Raw genomic sequence first — 19474 nt, 5'->3', positions numbered from 1 at the left:
GCTAAAAAACACTGTCGCTCGATGTTCGCTTGAGCGACAGTCACACTTGCTGGAATGAAATTCGAGCGAAAAGCGAGCGAAGTATGTTCTGCTCAGATTTTTGAAGCGCTACTCGAGCGAAAAGCTAGCGAAGATGGAATGTTGCAACTATTCAAAAGATTACACGATTTGACCCACACCCCTTTCTCCTCTATAAATAGGACCTCTTGGATGTCCCTAAGGGTACACCAACTCATATTTTGCAATGAGCACTCTTCTTCTCTTACAAAATCTCTCTCCCTTTTTCTTGCATAAAATCCTTTTGTAGAGGGGAAAATTCCATCGGTTCGTCGGTTCTTGTGGTGTGAAGTGCTGCTAAAACATCCGTTATATCTTGGGAGACAAGTATCGTCAATCGTGAGCACCATAGCAGGGCAATATTGTCTTAAGGAGAAAGTGCCATCACTTGCCTTGGATTTCATTTCTCTCATTTTCTTGTTTCATTTTGATACCTTGATTTTGTGGTTTTGTACTACACTTCCAAGTTCACATATCAATAGTTTGATCACGCTCTTGCGGGTTAAACATTAATTTGTTTTGATACAAACATCAACAACCATCATATCGCTCACATAAACCCCAGAACCAACAAAAACTAAACCTAATTTATAAGAAAAAGCTGTTGAAATTTGAGAACACATTGTTCTAGCCTCTAGCGTCCTTAAATCGGATTTGAGTGAATGGATCTGCAGTTCTATCAGTATTAAATATGTCTGATGTTATGTTGCCCTATAATCTTCTACTTTCAGCAAAATAACTAACTTGAAATCGTCACTAAAATATTTTATTCTATCAAGAAATATTATTGATAAATATTTAATGCCCACTTCTAACGTGTTCTCCTTTCTATTTGTGTGTTACTAAAGAATTTAGGGTTTTCCGAGTCCTAACTTACTTTATTTATTTTGTTCATTAAAGGCCACTCTCGCCTGAGTTCTAGCTTAATTGTGATTCTGTACTACTAAAGAATTGAGGGTTTCAGAGTTCTTGCTTATTGTGTGTGTACACAGAGATATTACTGAGGCCTACTCCCATTCCATAATGCATATAAGTTTGAAAAGATACCGTTGTATGAAATTCAGGACGGAGCCAGACGTTTGGTGTTTTGGGGTCAAAAATTGAAATACAATTTTTTTGAAACAACATATCATTAATGAAGATAAGTCAGTACACTACTACCACTCCAGCCTACGCGTATAATTATACTATTACTAATGTTATTTTTGACTTATGCCATTTTCAAACTAAAAATATTTTAATATTTTAATCAAATAAATTTTAATATGATGATAAAATGAGTTAAAAATTAAACTACGCAACAAAGGAAAACAAAAGAAAATCTAGTTTGTCTGAGAAACTGAGGTCATAATTTTAATAACTATAAACATCAGGTTGAATCATAATCTATGTCAAGCACTCAAATTGTGGTCAACAATATTTTTGAAATTTCAAATTCAAATGAATTTTAGAATAAAAACATGTAAAATCAAACAAGTATGCTGTAGATTTGTTGCCTAGATGAGAAAAAATCACAAAATTAGCACAATAAGAGAAAATCAGAAATACGAATGACAATCTCGAACTCCCAATAGACCACTTTGTTGATGCTTCATTTCTTCTCTCCATGGGGTTTAGGGCAAAGTCCAAATGCATATGAAAATCTTGCCACGTGAAGAAGTGAAGAGAAAATGGACTTGGTCACTTGGAGTTGGACAAGTGAAAGAGCGATGATGAGCTTGTGCAATTGAACTTGATAATGGACAAGGTTTTGGTTAATGTACATATTAAAAAAAAAAAAAGTGCGTGACAATGGAAAATGTTTGAATTATTTACTGATTTAAAAAATGGTGGGGGATTTTTGTGGGGTCAATTGACCCCACATAACCCATGTGGGTCCGTCGATGCGAACCTTCAAAAGTAGGGTAGTATTAAGGATGTCTTGTTTGCCAGGGAATTTATTGGAGCCAAATCAAGGGCAAAGTGGGAAAGGAGAACGCATCAAAATACTTGGAAAAAAGATATTGACCTCAAGTCAACAATGAGAAAGTTATATTCTGGAAACAAATCTAGACCCTAAAAAATTTCAATTTAAATCAAAGTCAACAATTTTAACTATATATTTTATGAACCTACAACCTTTCACCGCACATTTCATCAACTTTTATCAAAATCTATTAAAAATTTCTCGTTTGGTAGCAATTTTTCACCTCAAAAAAATCAATTTTCTGACCGTTATTTCACTATTCTAGCCGTCAATTTTTACTCCTTCATTCACAGCTGGGACTCACTTTTCTCTCTAATAGTCAAAAAATCAATTCTCATAATCACTACCGAACATGGACTAAATATCAATTTTCGTGATTACAGGGTCATTGGCGTATCTTATGTACAAAAAATAAAATAGAGTAATGTTATTCATAGTCACTCATTGGGGTAGTTACCCTACATTGGCCAAAATATCAATTTTCGTGATTACAGCGTCGTTGGCGTATCTTATGTACAAAAAAAATAAAAATAGAGTAATGTTATTTATAGTCTCTCATTGGGGTAATTGCCCACGCGACACCGTACATGGCGATTTGTGATTTGATATATTAATGTGATAGTTTTTCTTATCTCATATATCATATCACTAACTGCAACATGTATATCACATAAGGCGATTGTGATAGTGAGTGACTACAAATAGCATTATTAAAAAAATAAAAAATCGAGACTTTGGTATGTCTCACTACCAAAAAAATATTTTGGTATGTCTTCACGAAGTTGAGATTTCACATTTCTGACATCTGCTTTATTTTTGGCTCCTATGAGCGTATCATCAACATATAATAATAGATATGTAATCAATCCATCATCTCCATTTCTAAAGTACACACAACTATCATAACTCTTTTTAACGAAATTACGAGTAGTAATGAATGAATCGAATCTTTTTTACCATTACTTTGACGACTGCTTCAGTCCATATAATGACTTATTCAATAAGCACACATAGTTTTCCATTTTACAAACTATGAAACCTTTGTTTTTTGCATGTAAATACTCTCCTCAAGTTCTCCATACAATGATGTTATCTTGACATCCACCTGCTCAAGTTCCAAGTTATTTTTAACCACGACCCCAAGTAATGCTCTAATTAAGCTATGTTTTACTATTGGTGAGAACAAATCTATGACATCTACACCTGGAATCTGAGTATAGCCATTTGCTACCAATTTGGCATTATACATTGTCTCTTCAATTCCTGATATACCTTCTTTCCTTTTGAATACCCATTTGTAGCGAACAACCTTCTTTTCTTGAGAAATTTTATCAAGTCTCAAGTATTTGTTTTTATTTATTGACTTAATCCTCTCATGTAGCGCAATTAACCATATGTTAAAATCACTGTCACCTTTGAATATATAGTGGGTTCCTCGATAAAATCAATGCTATCAACCACACTTAATGCATAAACTACCAAACATGCTTCTCTATACTTACGTGGAGGTCTAATATGTCAGCGAAATCTATCCTTAGCAATTTAATACTGTGGTGTTGCCAATGGTGTAGGCAAAGAGGTATTGCATGTCAAAATTTTAATTCAAATTAGTGACGAAAATAGGAAGGAAACTTCGTCGCTAGATAGTCACAATTCAGTTTCATAGGTAATTAGTGACGGATGAAATTTGTTGGCCATTCACTAAATAATTTCATCGGTAGTTATCAACTAAAAGTCCGTTGCTAATTTGCTAGTAATTAGTGATGGATTTTTATACTCATCACTAAATTACCGACGCCACTTTCAGTAGCTGTTTTAGCGAGTGACAAACTTTATCGATAAAACCTTTTACCAACGGAAATATAATCGGCGCCACTTTCAGTAACTATTTTTGCTAAAGCTGCATTTTTTATGCCATTTCGAAATATCGACAAACTTGTGTATATAAATCGGGTATTTCAACACAAAAACACCAGCTATTATAAACTCAATCACACAGTTATACATACGGATGTATGTATTAATATTGACGAAAAACTAACTCAGGCACCGCGTAATAGCGGAGCATCCATGGTATGAATTGGGCAAAACCAATTCACACAATCGTCAGCTACAACCAGAAAAGAGATTCCTAATGACAAAAACTGAACCTAATTTATAAGAAAAAGCTGTTGAAATTTGAGAACACATGGTTCTAGCCTCTAGCGTCCTTAAATCGGATTTGAGTGAATGGATCTGCAGTTCTATCAGTATTAAATGTCTGATGTTATGCCGCACTATAATCTTCTACATTCAGCAAAATAACTAACTTGAAATCGTCACTAAAATATTTTATTCTATCAAGAAATATTATTGATAAATATATAATGCCCACTTCTAACGTGATCTCCTTCCTATTTGTGTGTTACTAAAGAACTTAGGGTTTTCTGAGTTCTATCCTACTTTATTTATTTTTTTCATTAAAGGCCATTTGTGATTCTGTACTACTAAAGAATTGAGGGTTTCAGAGTTTGTGCTTACTGTGTGTGTACACAGAGATATTACTGAGGCCTCCTCCCATTCCATAATGCATATAAGTTTGAAAAGATACCGTTGTATGAAATTCAGGACGGAGCCAGACCTTTGGTATTGTGGGGTCAAAATTTGAAATACAATTTTTTTTTAAACAACATATCATTAATGAAGATAAGTCGGTACACTACTGCACTACAACCTACGCATATAATTTTATTATTACTAATGTTATTTTTGACTTATGTCATTTTCAAACTAAAAATATTTTAATATTTTAAACAAATAATTTAAATATGACAATAAAATGATTAAAAATTAAACTACGCAACAAAGGAAAACAATAGAAAATCTAGTCTGTCTGAGAAATTGAGGTCATTATTTTAATAACTACAAACATCAGGTTGAATCATAATCTATGTCAAGCATTCAAATTGTGGTCAACAATATTTTTGAAATTTCAAATGAATTTTAGAATAAAAACATGTAAAATCAAACAAGTATGCTGTAGATTTGTTGCCTAGATGGGAAAAAATCACAAAATTAGCTCAATAAGAGAAAATCCAAAATACGAATGACGATCTCGAACTCCCCATAGACCACTTTGTCGATTCTTCATTTCTTCTCTCCATGGGGGTTTAGGGCAAAGTTCAAATGCATATGAAAAGCTTGCCACATGAGGGAGTGAAGAGAAAATGGACTTGGTTATTTGGAGTTGGACAAGTGAAAGAGCAATGATGATCTTGTGCAATTGGACTTGATAATGGACAAGATTTTGGTTAATTTGCATATTATTAAAAAAAAAAAGAATAAAAAAAGAGCTTGACAATGGACAATGTTTGAATTATTTACTGATTTAAAAAATGGAGGGTGATTTTTGTGGGGTCAATTGACCCCACATAACCCATGTGGATTGGTCCATGCGAACCTTCAAAAGTGGGGCAGCATTAGGGGTGGCAAATGTGTCGAGCAGCTCGTCGGCTCGGACTCGTAAAAACACGAGCCCGAGCATGAGCCGAGTGGGCTGGTTCGGTGGGCCAGCCGAGCCTGCTCGGCTCGCACAAAAGCCACGAGTGGCTCGCTTGGAACGAGCCACGAGTGACCATTTTGGTCCTTATATTTATTTTTTTTTCTTTCTTTTCTTCTATAAATAGTGGCATTTAGCCACAAATTTTTTTACAATTCTCTCAACTCTCAATTATCTTTCTCCCAATTTTCTTGTATTGTGTTGATAACTTGCAATTTTTATATACAATTTATACATATCCAATTCTCATTTCTCAGTTCTCACTATATTTATTGAAATTTCATCCAATTTTCATTTCTCACTACATTTATACAATTATTCTTCTACTAGTTATTACTTATTACAACAAAACAAATGGATCCACACTCATTTGTCGAAAACTTGATCGGTGTGGGAAGAAACGAATCGCCTATGATACCGCAAAATCAATTTCAGAATCAATTTGAAAGTTTAAATGACGTACCCCTACCTGGAAATATTCCAGATTTGGATTTTCATCATCATGTAAGCAGCAATCCAAATTATCCAATTAATTTGGATGATATTGACGTTCCCGAAAAGGAACACGATCAGGAAGAAGAGGTTGAATTAAACATTCCTGATGTGAGGGGAAAGCGAAAGGGGAAAAAACAAGCAAAATGTTGGGATCACTTTAAGTTGATTTCAACGGGAAAAATCGTCGATGGAGTCCAAGAATCCAAACCAGTATGTAAATACTGCCAACAAAGATTGGCATGGCAAAGAGGAATTGGTACCACCCATCTCAACCGTCATTACAAAGTATGTGAGCCCAAACACGGACTTATTCCAGGCTGTCAAACACAATTGCAATTTGACAGTCCAGACACCGGTGGTTCTACTGCACCCCTATCCACGTGGGTGTATTCGGAGGAGAAAGCTCGAACCGGAATGATGAAGCTTGTTGCTGGTGATGAGTTGCCTTTGGCATTAATTGACAACCAACACTACATCTCGTATGTGAAAGAATATCTGCAGCCAAGGTACGTTGGGGTAAGTCGAAACACTCTTCGTTCTGATACAATACAATATTTTACTTAAACAAAATAGCAATTAATTATGGTTTGCAAAAATATGGGGGTATCATATCTTTAACTTTAGATATATGGGAAGGGCTTAATAAAAAAGCATATATAGCTGCAACTACACATTATAAGACCCACTTTGGTGCATGCATAAAAAAAATTGTTGCTTTTAGAATTATTGAGTTTCCTCACAACGCTAATAATATATTTAATGCTATTATTAGCATTGTTAGAGAATATCATTGCGAAGGTAAAATTCGTTCATTTATTTTCGATAATGCTAGTGTTAATAAAGTAGTTATTGAAAAATTGCATAGGGTACTACAACCTGATTTTGGTGGGTATTTATTTCATATTCGTTGTGTATGTCATATTTTGATTTTAATTGTCCAAGATGTTAGGAATGCACTAATATATATATATCACAATCTTTCCAAGTAGAAAACAAGCATTTGAGGATTATTGTGCCGAAATAGGAGTGCAAAATGCTAAAACATTTGTTAGCGATGTAGGTCATAGGTGGAACTCTACTTACTTGTTATTAAAGTCATGTGAAGGTTTTGAACATTTAATAACTGACTTTTATAACAATAGACATGTTAGAAGTGATGACGAGGGTATGTTGACTGAACGTGATTGGTATTTAGCTTTGAGAGTTAAAAAATTTTTGACATCTTTTTATGAAATCACTAAGATTTTATCGGGTGTTTACTATCTCACCAGTTGTATGGTACTTGAACGTCTTTATATAATTACAAGAACATTTCATAAATATAGAAATGACCTTGATTTTAGTGAAATTATAATTGTTATCGAATTAAAATTTAGAAAATATTGGAAAGATTTGCCTATGTTATTTCCTTTAGCATGCGTGATGGACCCTCGATATAATTTATCGGGAACTAAATATATAATTGATCAAAATTCAAACGCCTTAACATTTGATACACCTATCACATATAGAAATTTAGAGCAAACATTATGTGAAATGTATGAATTATATGCGAACCGAATGGGTACCAATATTAGTCGGGTACCATCTGCACCTACTCCATCCACTGAAATTGAAGAAGAAGGTGCGGAAATATTTAACTTATTTCAAAGCATTAATTCGTATACATTTGATTCATCTGCAATGTGTTCATCTACTACCACTGTCACTGTCATGTTATCGCCATATGTATCTCATTCTCATCATTCATCTACGGGCTCAAGCCATAATGCATTGTGTGTTGAATTAATTGATTATTTCAACCAGAATATACCAACAGATAAAACAATTAAAAAAAGTTCAGACGAAGTAATTGAATTTTGGCGAAGGTATGAACGACGTTGGCAAGTTATATCTGCGATTACAAAAGATCTGCTGACACCTATGATTAGCACTGTTGCTTCGGAGTCTGCTTTTAGTGAAGGTAAAAGAGTTTTGAGCGAGGTCAGGAGCCGACTGAAAGAAGATATTTTAGAAGCGTTAATGTGCGTTAAGGACTGGCAGGACGCTCATTTTCGACTACAAGATAAATATGTCGAAGTTGCATGTCGTCAAGTAAGTAATATTTGATTTAATTATATTGATGAAACTTTTCTTTCTTATCGTTACTTTTAATTTTCTTTAAAAAATTGTACACGCTACAAAAAATTGTTCGTGTACAATTTTTAACTTCGCCTACTGAAAATTTAAGTAGCCGGTCCCAAGCCAGGATAAAGGAGGAGGGTTTATATTTTATCTATTTTAAAAAGAAAAATTAAAAAAATAAAGCTTTCATATTTATTTTTTCTATCTCTTTTAAGCTTTCATATTTATTTTTTCTATCTCTTTTAGTTAAAAAAGAAATTACTTTTTTATTTTTCAAATTACCTATTTGTTCTCCAAAAAAAATAAATGAAAAACGACGTCTACTCGCGAGCCTGGCTCGGTTCGGCCCACGAGCTACCCACGAGCCGCAAGCTCATGGGCCGAGCCGAGCTCGCCTCGTCATAATGAGCTCGTACTTTCATGGGCCGAGCCAAGTCGGCTCAACCCATTGACATCCCTAGGCAGCATTAAGGATGTATTGATTGACAGGAAATTTAATGGAGCCAAATCAAGGACAAAGTGGGAAAGGAAAATGCATCAAAATGCTTGGAAAAAAGATATTTACCTCAAGTCAACAATGAGAAAGTTTTATTCTGGATACAAATTTAGATCCTAAAAAATTTTAATTTTAAATCAAAGTTAACAATTTTAACTATATATTTTATGAACCTGCAATCTTTCACCACACATTTCATTAATTTTTATCAAAATCTACTAAAAATTTAATTTAATCCCACCAAACAAGAGCTTAGCTTTGTAGGGGACTCCAATATGTTAATCCTATATAAGCCCCTATTTGGTAGCAATTTTTCACCAAAAAAATCAATTTTCCTATCGTTATTTCACTATTTTAGCCATCATTTTTGACTTCTTCATTCACAGACGGGACCCACTTTTTCTCCCTGATGGTTAAAAAATCAATTATCATAATCATTACCGAACATGGCCTAAATATCAATTGTCGTGATTACAATGTCATTGGCATATATTATGTACAAAAAAAATAAATAAATAAATAAATAAAAATAAAGTATTGTTATTCATAGTCGCTCATTGGGATAGTTGCCCTATGAGATAGCGTACAAGGCGGTTTGTGATTTGATGTATTAATGTTGTTGTTTTTGTTATCTCATATATCAAATCACTAACTGACAAATGTATATTACATAGGGTGATTGTGATAATGAGTGACTGCAAATAGCATTATTAAAAAAAAAATCAAAACTTTGGTATGTCTCATGTACCAAAAAAATATTTTTGTAACGCAAAAAAATTTAGGCTCTTATGAATTATGATCAATCTTAAATAGGAGAAAAAAACTTGGGGAGACAGTCAAATGTGTATGTGTGATAGGACAGTCCGCTCAAATAACATGTTGAATCAATATTTTTTTTCCAAGTATAAATCGTACTTATGTTCACGGCTATGAATGCATATGTGCAATCACACAACACCATCCATTAAACTAAGTCGTTGAGCTATAAATTTCAAATCTATTTATGTTTTATCTCGTAAAAATTTTCTCTTGCTTTGACAAATACTCTATTTAATGCCTTTAAAAAATATTGATCAAATTTTACAATTGTCATTAGGTTAACTTATCTATTGAACGTTTTTTTACTACTATTCCTCAAAATTTCCAAATGTCTTTGTCTGATAATCCACCAATTTAATTCATCTATCAAACTTCCAAAGTTTTTCTCCCTCTCGTCTATTTGTGTACTGTCACTGTATGATTGTGCAAAAATCTCTGACTAAACAGACACTTCATTCTAAGCAATTTTAGCTTTTATGTTCCTCAAGTTTTTCTTTTTTATGTTGTACCCCCCACGATGTACGCACACAGCATAAATACTTATTATTGTTTAATCTTAACTTCAATTACATACGTTCTTCACAAAATTTCACTTTCTAAATTAAAATGATAACGAAAAATGCATTATAATTATAAAATTACTTATGAGTAATAAATACTTTAATGCAGAAAAATTGTTTATAAAATAAAATACAACTAATAAGACAAAAATTCACTTATCCCAATAATATAACAGAGCCACTTTGTATGGCACTGTTCATAGGAATAGTGCCCATCTCTTCCTCCTTCAAAACGATATCGTTTTTCTTTTTACTATCATCTCCACTTGATTATACTTCAGCTTTTGCAACCTTCCTTTGCTATTAACCTTCCCTCAAACACTAAATCAATTGGTTTTTACTGTTTGCTTCGGATGTATGCAGATACTTCTATCGTCTTTCTCTCACTTTCCCTTTCTCTTTCTCTTTCTCTTTTACACTCTCACTTTCCAACTCTATTGCTCGGGTCTTTCTTTTTCCACTCAACCTATCCGCTCCTCCCTCTCTAAGGCTTTTAAAAAATCTTCTCAAAAGTTTCATCAGATGTCAAAGCAGACTTACAAAGTATGCTTTTGGTTCTGTAGTCGGTTCCGCATGGCAGCAAGGGAAAAGTCACCCCTGAAAATGTGTGTTAGTTATTTAGTTATTTATTTTAGCATAATATGTAATTTCCTTTTTTTAGGTTTCCTATTATTTTTAGGTTTCCTTGTAGTAGTATAAAAACTGTTTTTACTTTATTTGAAAACCTGAATTCCAATGGCTCAATCGATTTTGGTTCTCTCTTTATTCTTCTTCTTCTTCTCTTCTCTTCTTTCTGAATTGATTCAACATATTGGTTTAAGATTCATTATATTGTTATCATTGTATCAGAGCCTATAATTGAGTGAAATTTGTGAAATTTCTGTTTGGGTCGTGCTGAAATCAAGATAGAAATCAGGCAAAGAAAGTTTGTATGAAAAACCTATTCGACCGCAACTTAAAATCAAGATTTCGACCAAACTGGAGATCCATTAAGAAAACGGAGACCAGATCCTTGTTCAGCAGGTTGAGACGAAACGTCCGGTCAGGCGCGTGTCGGTGTTAGGTGGAGCGTGAAGCGTGGCGGTGGCGCGTGAGGACCACGCGCAGAGACGGTGGTGGTGCGTGAGGGCGCGTGCGTCGTTTTTTCAAGGTGATTCCGAAAGGCAGTTTGTTCCTTGGTAAATTTTTGATCTTTTGGTGGTATTACTTTGGTTATACGTATACTGTGTAGTATATTTCAACTATAGTTTGTGGAAGTACGTTGGTTATCGTTGGTTTCCTTAAAAAATTGGATAATTTCGTTGATTCATAGTTGGTTATTTATTGACTTTATGATGGCAACTGAAAGAGATGATTCACTTCAATCCATTAGTGTCAGACTCAATGGTAAAAATTACTCGTATTGGAGTACAGTGATGAGAAATTTTTTAAAGGGAAAAAGATTATGGGGCTATGTTAGCAGAACTATTGTGAAACTCGAGAACACTGCTTAGAATTATGAAACAGAGTTAGATAATTGGGAGTCAAACAACGCGAAAATTCTCACTTGGATTCACAATTATCTAACTCTGTTTCATAATTCTAAGCAGTGTTCTCGAGTTTCACAATAGTTCTGCAATTTCGTTGAGCAATCCATTGGTACACAATCGGCGAAGTTTGAAACAGCAAAAGAAGTTTGGGAGCATTTTCAAACGTTATACAGTAAATCTAACTTTGCAAAATGGTATCAGTTGGAAATTGATATACGAGCTTTACATCAGAAAGATATGAGTATTCTTGAGTTCTACACTGCTATGAACTCCATCTGGGATGAGCTGGCTCTTACGGAATCAGCAGGGCTGAAAGCATGTGAGGAATATATTACTTTTAGAGAGGAGCGGCGATCAGTTCAGTTTTTTATGGTACTTCGCAGTGATTTTGAGGGACTCGGAGGCTCTATTTTGCATCGCACTCCACTTCTTTCAGTTGATTTGATGGTTAGTGAACTTGTAGTTGAAGAAATACGTTTGAAATCTCTTGCGGGAGAAGTATCTCTTCCTCCATCTAGCACCTCAGTGTTGGCTGTACCTCCTTAACTATCCACACAGAACTAGAATAAAGGTTATGTGCGAGTTGCTACTGATGAGTGTAACTTTTGTAAACAAAAAGGACATTGGAAGTCTCAATGTCCAAAGCTATTGAAAAAGCAGCAACCTCAATCACAGCAGTGATCTTATCGTCCAAATGCTAACATAGCTGCCACCATGCCACCTAATGATTCATCCATACTTGGAGCACCACCTTCATCCAATCCCATGTTGACGGACTTAGCAGAGCAGTTTCAAAAATTCTTAGCCACACAACCACATGCTATGTCAGCCTCCACTCATATAGGTTTGTTATCACAGAGTCACTCAGGTATTTCTTCCTCATGGATCTTTAACTCAGGTACTTCCAAACACATGTCGTCTAATTCAAAATTCTTTAATGACTTGTGTCCTTCCAACCCATCTATGTCTATTATGACTGCTAATGGTACACCATTACCTTTAGCAGGTGTTGGTTCAGTTAATACACATAATTTGTCACTGTCAGATGTCTATTGTGTTCCAGCTCTTACTTTGAATCTTATCTCTATTGGTCAATTGTGTGATTCTGGATAGTGCAGGATCCTCAATCTGAGAAGCTGATTGGGATAGGCCGTAGACAAGGAGGGTTATATGTTCTGGACAATCTAAGATCACCACACGTTGCAGCCTCTGGTGTTGATTTGTCATCTTTTTCTTTGAATTCATCGTTTTCTAGTTTTTATTTGTGGCATTCTCGCCTTGGACATGTTTCCGCTAGTCGTTTAGAATTTTTAGCTTCTAAGAGTCAATTGGGAAATATACAAACTCATGATATTTCTGATTGTAGTGGTTGTAAATTAGCAAAATTTTCTGCTTTACCTTTTCCTCGAAGTATTTCTCATTCTGTTGCACCATTTGATCTTATTCACTTTAATGTGTGGGGACCTACTCCAGTTACTATAAAAGGAGGGTCTCGATATTATGTGTCCTTTATTGATGATTATAGTCGTTATTGTTGGGTTTATCTTATGAAGCGACGATCTGACTTTCTTTCTATTTATCGATCATTTAGAGCACTTATTAAAACTCAACATTCAACTGTAATTAAGTGCTTTCGATGTGACTTGGGTGGAGAGTATACTTCATCCGAATTCTCTAAATTGCTTGCTCTTGACGGTACAATTCATCAAACCTCTTGTACTAATATCCCACAACAAAATGGTATTGCTGAACGAAAGCATAGGCACATTGTGGAAACTGCTCGTTCACTTTTTTATCTGCCAAAGTTCCCAGTGAGTTTTGGGGAGAAGCAGCTCTTACTGCTGTTTCTTTAATTAATAAGATTTCATCTTCCCACAATTTAGGTTTATCACCCTTTGAAACATTGTATAGGCATTCTCTGGATTACTCTTCATTGAGAGTCCTTGGTTGTACTTGCTTTGTTCTTCGTCCTGAAGTTGAACGTAATAAGTTGACATCTCGCTCTGCTATTTGTGTTTTCTTGGGTTATGGGCAAGGGCAAAAGGGTTATCGTTGTTTCGATCCCATTAATAATAAATTATATGTCTCTCGTCATGTCGTGTTTCTTGAGCACATTCCATTCTTCTCCATTTCTGATAATACTCATAATGTGACCAAAATTGACCTCATTTATATTGATCCATTCTCTGATGATATAAACAATTCACCTTCCCATACCCCATGTACTATTAATTCTTCATGTCCTATAGGTACACATGCTTCAGATCATGCTACCCCTCCTCCTTCTATGGCTTCCCAAGCACCGCCTGAGATTGTTGATCCAGCTCCTGCTTCATCTCTTCTTCGTTATCCTCAACGTATTCATAAGTCCACTCAGTTACCTGATTTTGATTATTCTTGTTATTCTGAGTCCTTTTGCAATTTTCTAACATCCTTTCATAAGTTAGTTGAACCATCTTCCTATAAAGAAGCTATTTTGGATCCTCTTTGACAACAAGCTATAGCTGATGAACTTTCTGCTCTACATAAGACAGATACTTGGGACTTGGTTGAATTGCCTTCAGGTAAACATACTATCGATTGTCGTTGGGTTTATAAGATTAAAACCAAATCTGATGGTTTGATTGAACGCTACAAGGCTAGATTGGTTGCTAAAGGTTTTAATCAACAGTATGGTTTGGATTATGAAGAGACTTTTGTTCTTATTGCCAAGATGACCACTGTTCGTACACTTATTGTAGTTGCATCTATTCGTCAGTGGAGTCTCTCTCAATTGGATGTCAAAAATGCCTTTTTAAATGGAAATCTTCAAGAGGAGGTTTATATTGTTCCTCCTCCTGGCCTTTCTCACTCTCCTGGATTTGTTTAAAAACTCAAGAAGGCACTTTATGGCCTCAAACAAGCGTCTCGTGCCTAGTTTGAGAAATTTTTCACTGTTGTTAGCTCTCTTGGTTTTACATCCAGTCATCATGACTCCGCTTTATTCTTTAGATGCACTTCAGCTGGTCGCATTCTATTATTGCTATATGTTGACGATATGATTATTACTGGTGATGATGTTGATGGAATTGCAAGTTTGAAATCAGAATTGGCTTGTCGTTTTGAAATGAAGGACTTGGGCACACTATCTTATTTTTTGGGGACCGAAGTTGCTTCTTCTCCTAGAGGTTATCTTATCTCTCAGTCCAAGTATACTATGGATGTCATTGAGCGTGCTCGTCTTATTGATAATAAATCTGCTGATACTCTTCTTGAGTCCAATGCTCGATATTCATCCTCTGATGGTGTACCCTTGACTGATCTCACTTTGTATCGCACTATTGTTGGATGTCTAGTTTATCTTACCATCACACGTCCTGATATTGCTTATGCTATTCACATTGTTAGTTAATTTGTTTTAGCTCCTACTACAGTTCATTGGGCAGCAGTTGTTCGTATTTTGCGTTATCTTCGTGGTACATGCTTTCAGAGTCTTTTGTTTCCATCGACCTCATCCTTAGTGCTCCGTGCCTACTCTGATGCTGATTAGGCCAGCGACCCCATTGATCGCAAGTCCACTACGAGTTTTTGTGTATTTTTGGATGATTTACTTATCTCTTGCAAAAGTAAGAAGCAGACTGTTGTTTCCCGCTCCTCTACAGAAGCAGAGTATCAAGCTATGGCATCTACCACCACTGAGATTGTGTGATTGCGATGGTTACTTGTAGACATGGGTGTTTCTCATTCCTCCCCAACTCCCATGTATTGTGATAATACTAGTGCCATTCAGATCTCTCACAATTCTATGTTCCATGAACGCACAAAGCATATTGATATTGATTGTCATTTGGTTCATCATCATCTGCAGACTGGCACCATTTCCCTACCTTTTGTTTCTTCATCGTTGCAGCTTGCTGACTTCTTCACTAAGTCTCATCCGGTTTATCGTTTTCGCTTTTTGCGTGACAAACTCTCGCTGCTTCTTGCTTTAGCATCTTGAGTTTGAGGGGGGATGAAAACGTGTGTTAGTTATTTAGTTATTTATTTTAGCATAATATGTAATTTCCTTTTTTTAGGTTTCCTATTATTTTTAGGTTTCCTTGTAGTAGTATAAAAACTGTTTTTACTTTCTTTGAAAACCTGAATTCCAATGGCTCAATAGATTTTGGTTCTCTCTTTATTCTTCTTCTTCTTCTCTTCTCTTTTCTTCTTTTTGAATTGATTCAACATATTGGTTTAAGATTCATTATATTGTTATCAACCCTGACATCAATGCCTTATTTGAGCAGTACTCGATAACAGTGTAATAGGTGTTGATCAGCTACAACGCTTCTTCATTGAGGTCCATAGAAAGGAGAATGCCATGGTTTCTGATGCTCAGGTTCCACGAGTTGAAGCACCACAACATATATCTTCGCTAGGGACTCAATCTTGAGGGAATTTTTTTAATTATTTGTTTGGGGATGTTAATCCTCACTTAATCCTAAACTCAATGAATGTTTCTCTGACTTTTTCCCACCTTCTTTAATAGTGGATTTGTAAATTTTGGATTTTTTCCCTTCTCCCTCTCTCTAATGAGCAGTATTGTACCTACTTTCTTCCTCTTTTGCTTCTTTTTCCTTCGTTCCATGCTTGACTCTTGTTCTGCACGGTGTTTCCCCTCTTTCTCCTCTCACATTGCAGGGAAAAATTCTAACTTTAAACTCATAAAAATATTATCTTTCTTGCATCTTCTTGAGGTGAGCTTGAACTCACAGAAGAGGGCAAAACCTTACCTTCTTCTCACTTAATTTATCGTGGTGCTAGATAGCTTACTCATGTATCATAGCTTTCTTAGTTGAGATCTTGGAAGAAAAGCACTAAAATGGTGGTGGAATAATGCCTCATGATTTGCCTGGTGGCCTTTGGCTTTTCTGCTACTCCAACGGGCATGTATAACCTGAAAAGTGAGGACGGGGTGGTGGAATAATGCCTCCTGATCTGCCTGACGGCCTTTGGCATTTCTGCTACTCCAACGAACGTGTATAACCTGAAAAGTGAGTGCAGGGCTTTCTCCCCCGTTTTACCTTCGACGTGAGAATCAGTATAGGTGTTAGGAGAAAATAAAGTCAGAATTCAGGTGGCTAAAATATATGCAATCTCCCATACCTGTGTCACCATCAAGGGTATTTATAGACACTGGAAGTCGAGTGAGTATCGGGCGGTCGTGGTGCCATGTGTCCCACGTTAGCTTTCTCACTACCCCCATGTTCTGAGTGGGGGGTCTTTAACTTCCCACCTAGAGGTTGTGTCCGTGGTAACCGCCATGGAATTTTGTCAATTCATCAAAGATTTATGGCTAAGTATTTTGATGGTCACATAGATAATTCCATGTCGGTCGACCATCTCGCGTAGAGGTAGAGCGCTAATGGGGGTCAACAGCCTCGCGTAGAGGTAGAGCGCCCATGCGGGGTCGACGACATCGCATAGAGGTAGAGCGCCCATGGGAGGTCGATGGCCTCACTTAAAGGTAGAGCACCCATGGGGGTCGACGACCTTGCGTAGAGGTAGAGCCTCTATGGGGGGTCGATGGCCACGCGAAAGTAGAGCACCCATGGGGGGTCGACGACCTAGCGTAGAGGTATAGAGCCCATGGGGGGTCAACGGCCACGCGTAGAGGTAGAGTGCCCATGGGAGGTTGATGACCTCGCATAGAGGTAGAGCGCTTATGGAGGGGTCGACGGCCTCGCGTATAGGTAGAACGCCCATGGGGGTCGATGGCCACTCGTAGAGGCAAAGCACTCATGAAAGGTCGACGGTCTTGCGTCAGCGTGTAATACTTTACCTTACTAGTTATTACAAACGGTTGTCTACGACATCCAATATCACTAGCCCCTTTATCCCTTGTCGATGTTTTTCGACAAGGGGTAGCATTTTCTTTTTCTCGAAAAATTTATTTTATTATTATTATTTTTTTGTTGTTGTCGAAGGCTTTCTATCTTCTTGTTTGCGTTATGTCGACCGTCAGGCTTGGTGTCTAGCAATTAAGGGCCTTAGCCAATTTTTTTGCCTTCTAAGACTCTCCGCCAAGCCACATGGACTTTGTCGACCATCGGGAAAGGGGTCTAGCGGTTAAGGATTTTAGCTAATTTTTTGACTTCTAAAGCTCTTCGCTTAGCCGCGTGGGCTATGTCGACCGTTAAGAGAGGGGTGCAGTAGCTTTAGCCAATTTTTTAACTTCTAAGGTTCTCCGCATAGCCGTATGGGCTATGTCAATCATTGAGTGAGGGGTGTAGCGATTAAGAGCCTTAGCCAATTTTTTGATTCTAAAGCTCTTCGCCTAGCCGCGTGGGCTATGTCGACTATCGAGAGAGGGGTCTAGCAGTCAATGGCCTTCGCCAATTTTTTGAATTCTAAGGCTCTCTACCTAGCCGCGTGGGCTATGTCGATTGTTCAGAAAGGGGCCTAGCGGTTAAGGACCTTAGCCAATTTTTTGGCTTCTAAGGCTCTTCGCCTAGCCACGTGAGTTATGTCGACTGTCGGAATAATGGTGTAGCGGTTAAGGACCTTAGCCAATTTTTTGGCTTCTAGGGCTCTCCACCTAGCCGTGTCGACTATGTCGACCGTCGGAAGAGGGTGTAGCGGTTAAGGGCCTTAGCCAATTTTTTTGGCTTCTAGGCTCTCCGTCTAACTGTGTAGGATATGTTGACTGTCAGGAGAGGGGTCTAGCAATCAAGGGCCTTAGCCAATTTTTTGACTTCTATGGCTCTTTGCTTAGCCGCATGAACTATGTCAACCGTCGAGAGAGGGGTCTAGCGGTTAAGGGTCTTAGCTAATTTTTAGATTCTAAAGCTCTTCGCCTAGCCGTATGAGCTATGTCAACCATCGGAAGAGGGTCTAACGATTAAGGCCTTAGCTAAATTTTTGGCTTCTAAAGCTCTCTGCCTAGCCGTGTGAGCTATGTCGACTGTCGGGAGAGAGATCTAGCAGTTAATAGCCTTAGCCAATTTTTTGGCTTTTAAGACTCTCCACCTAGCCACGTGGGTTATGTCGAACGTCAGGAGAGGGATCTAGCAGTTAAGGGCTTCAGCCAGTTTTTTTGGCTTCTAAGGCTCTTCACATAGCCACATGGGCTATGTCGACCGCATGCCTCCATGGAGTAAGCAGTTCAGATATGGCAATGTAAAGCCCCATTTGTAGAGCTGCCCATCGATGATGGTAAACGAGGCTGCTCGAGCCCTCAACCTCTTTGCTTTGAAGGCATTTTCTGGCACCTCATCATCCATGAGATATTTGATCAGTGGATCCATCCAGTTTTCTTCATACTCAATGTTCTTCACCTTGGCCCAACATTGAATGTTGGGTTGTCGTAGGACTTGCACATTCGTTGCTCATAGTAGATTTCTTAGGCTTGCCAATGCGTCTCTCCACTCATTATTTTTTTGTAGGATCTTAGTCAACTTAAAGCTTGTGAATTCCCTTTGTAAATCCCTTACTTTCATTAGATATATCGCCATTTTTCCATCTTTCGCTTCAAACTCCCTCAACACCTATCCAACTATCAACTGCGAGTTACTGCAAACCTATACTGAAGACACTCCTAGCCTAGCTGCCAGACCTCGGCCCATGATTACTGCTTCATACTCGGCGTCGTTATTAATAGCGGAGAACTCGAAGTGCAATGAGTATTCCAATTCTTGGGAGTTTGGTCCAATTATTATGATCCCTGCCTCTAATCCCTCTGCATTCAAGGAACCATCCACAAAAACCTTCCAATCTGCTTTTTGCCCTTCTTGGGGGCTTTGTTGAGGTGGTGGGCTCAGCAATGAAATTTGCCAAAGCCTGTGCTTTCATGCTGTCCTGGACCTAAATTCAATGTCAAATTCACTTATTTCAATTTCCCATTTCAGCAGCTCTCGGATGTCTCCAGTC

The 19474-nt window shown here is 37.1% G+C and overlaps 1 protein-coding gene across 1 annotated transcript; it reads left to right on the top strand.

Moving 5' to 3' along the window:
- Nucleotides 1-14621: 14621 nt before the first annotated feature.
- LOC111378929 (uncharacterized mitochondrial protein AtMg00810-like) lies at nucleotides 14622-15272 on the top strand. The gene is made up of 2 exons (XM_023002222.1): nucleotides 14622-14966; nucleotides 15114-15272. The coding sequence occupies exons 1-2, from the start codon at nucleotides 14622-14624 to the stop codon at nucleotides 15270-15272; spliced, it is 504 nt and encodes a 167-aa protein (XP_022857990.1).
- The last annotated feature ends 4202 nt before the right edge of the window (nucleotides 15273-19474 follow it).

This window comes from Olea europaea, unplaced genomic scaffold (genome assembly GCF_002742605.1).
Source record: "Olea europaea var. sylvestris unplaced genomic scaffold, O_europaea_v1 scaffold190, whole genome shotgun sequence".
Classification (NCBI taxonomy): Eukaryota; Viridiplantae; Streptophyta; class Magnoliopsida; order Lamiales; family Oleaceae; genus Olea; species Olea europaea.
Note: the sequence above shows the minus strand (reverse complement) of the source record. Positions and strands in the feature narration are given on the sequence as shown.